Source organism: Echinops telfairi, unplaced genomic scaffold, assembly GCF_000313985.2.
Source record: "Echinops telfairi isolate 266 unplaced genomic scaffold, ASM31398v2 ScPeMD7_655;HRSCAF=1070, whole genome shotgun sequence".
Classification (NCBI taxonomy): Eukaryota; Metazoa; Chordata; class Mammalia; order Afrosoricida; family Tenrecidae; genus Echinops; species Echinops telfairi.
In genome coordinates this window covers 11,804,622-11,806,032 of record NW_022104553.1, presented here as the reverse complement: position 1 = coordinate 11,806,032, position 1,411 = coordinate 11,804,622, and the positions used below count along the sequence as shown (strand labels likewise).

Below are 1,411 nucleotides of genomic sequence, written 5' to 3'. Positions count from 1 at the left end.
TGTGATTGACATCCTGGGAGGGGACTTTGACCCTGAAGCCTTTGCCAGTGCCATGTTTTTCATGTGCCTCTTCTCCTTTGGGAGGTAGGTGATGGGCACTTGGGTCTGTTTACTAGCCCCGATCTTCCTGTTGTCCTTTGCTGCTCTTGAGTTGGCCCCTGACTCATGGTGACCTCACAGGGTGACCCATGCACAATGGGTGGCCATCAGCCCAGCGGGAGTCCTCGGGTTCTCACTGGCTGATTTTTGGAAGTAGCTTGCTGAGTCTTGCTTCCTAGTCTTCCTTCGTCTACAAACCCCCCTGAAACCTGTTCAGCACCATAGCAACATGGAGGCGTCCCCAGACAGGCAGCTGGTAGTTGTTGTAAGGTGCCTTGAGTGGGAATTAAACTATGGTCTCCTGCATAGAAGGTGAGAATTCTATTACTGAGTTAATCAAATTTAAAATTTCAGTTTTATTGTCCAAAATTGGTTGAGAAAAGGCAGGGATGCGTGAGATGGGGACGGTGTGAGTGGGCTCAGCAGAGTGGGAGAGCAGGTAGCTCCACGGATGCAGTTCCCGTGACAAAGCATCTGGGACTAGGGAGAGGACTGCCAGGACAGGGGAGGAGAGACGTCTGGGCAAAGTGGAAGCTGTGACATAATACTGAGGCCCGGCGAAAAGCAAGCCCCGGGCCATTTGCCCCCTTGTCATTTCTGTTACCTTCTGCTCCTTTGTAAACGTCCGTGCGTTTGAATGTGCTGTGATTTTGTTCTCATATCTAGCTCACCGTGTCTCCTTTCTTCCTCTGTTTATTCCTGTCCTTCACGCTTGCTCTCCATGTCTTCTCTTTGCCTCTCTTGGTCTACTTTCCCCAACTTTGCATTTCGTTGCATTGTGGACTTTCTCCGCACTTCTCACCCATCCCTTCCCTCTCTGCATCTCTCTCCCCCCTTCATCCTTCCGCTTTCTCCCATGTCCCCAGCTCACTGTCTGCAGGCTGCCGCGGGGGCTCCTTCATGGTGACCATGTCCAGAATCAACTTGCGCATCCGGGACCTGCTCTTTGCCTCCCTGCTTCGCCAAGACCTCGGCTTCTTCCAGGAGACTAAGACAGGTGGGGCCTGGACCCCAAGGCTGGGATCCCTGGGATACTCCCTGCCCCTCAGTGGGCTGCTCCCAGCAGCCTCACCTGCTGCCTTCAGACTTGATGCCAAGGCCGGGAGAGAGGCGTGAGGCAGCTTCCCTCCGTCTCTGTAGGTCAGGGCGGGCTGACAAGAGGAGACCGGGTTAGAGGAGCGGTGGGATGGAATTCCTGGGGGCGTTGTCCTACACTTGGTTTTCTCACTGCTTTCTCTTCCCCAGGCGAGCTGGATTCCAGGCTGAGCTCAGATACCACGTTCATGAGTCGCTGGCTTCCTTTGAATGCCAA

General features: G+C 54.1%; 1 protein-coding gene across 1 annotated transcript in view; it reads left to right on the top strand.

Moving 5' to 3' along the window:
* Window positions 1–1,411, top strand: part of LOC101651392 (antigen peptide transporter 2) — a 9,110-nt gene that overhangs the window by 1,416 nt on the left and 6,283 nt on the right. Inside the window, 3 exon segments of the mRNA XM_045292286.1 lie at window positions 5–84; window positions 966–1,096; window positions 1,345–1,406. Of these exon segments, the coding sequence (XP_045148221.1) occupies window positions 5–84; window positions 966–1,096; window positions 1,345–1,406 (273 nt within the window).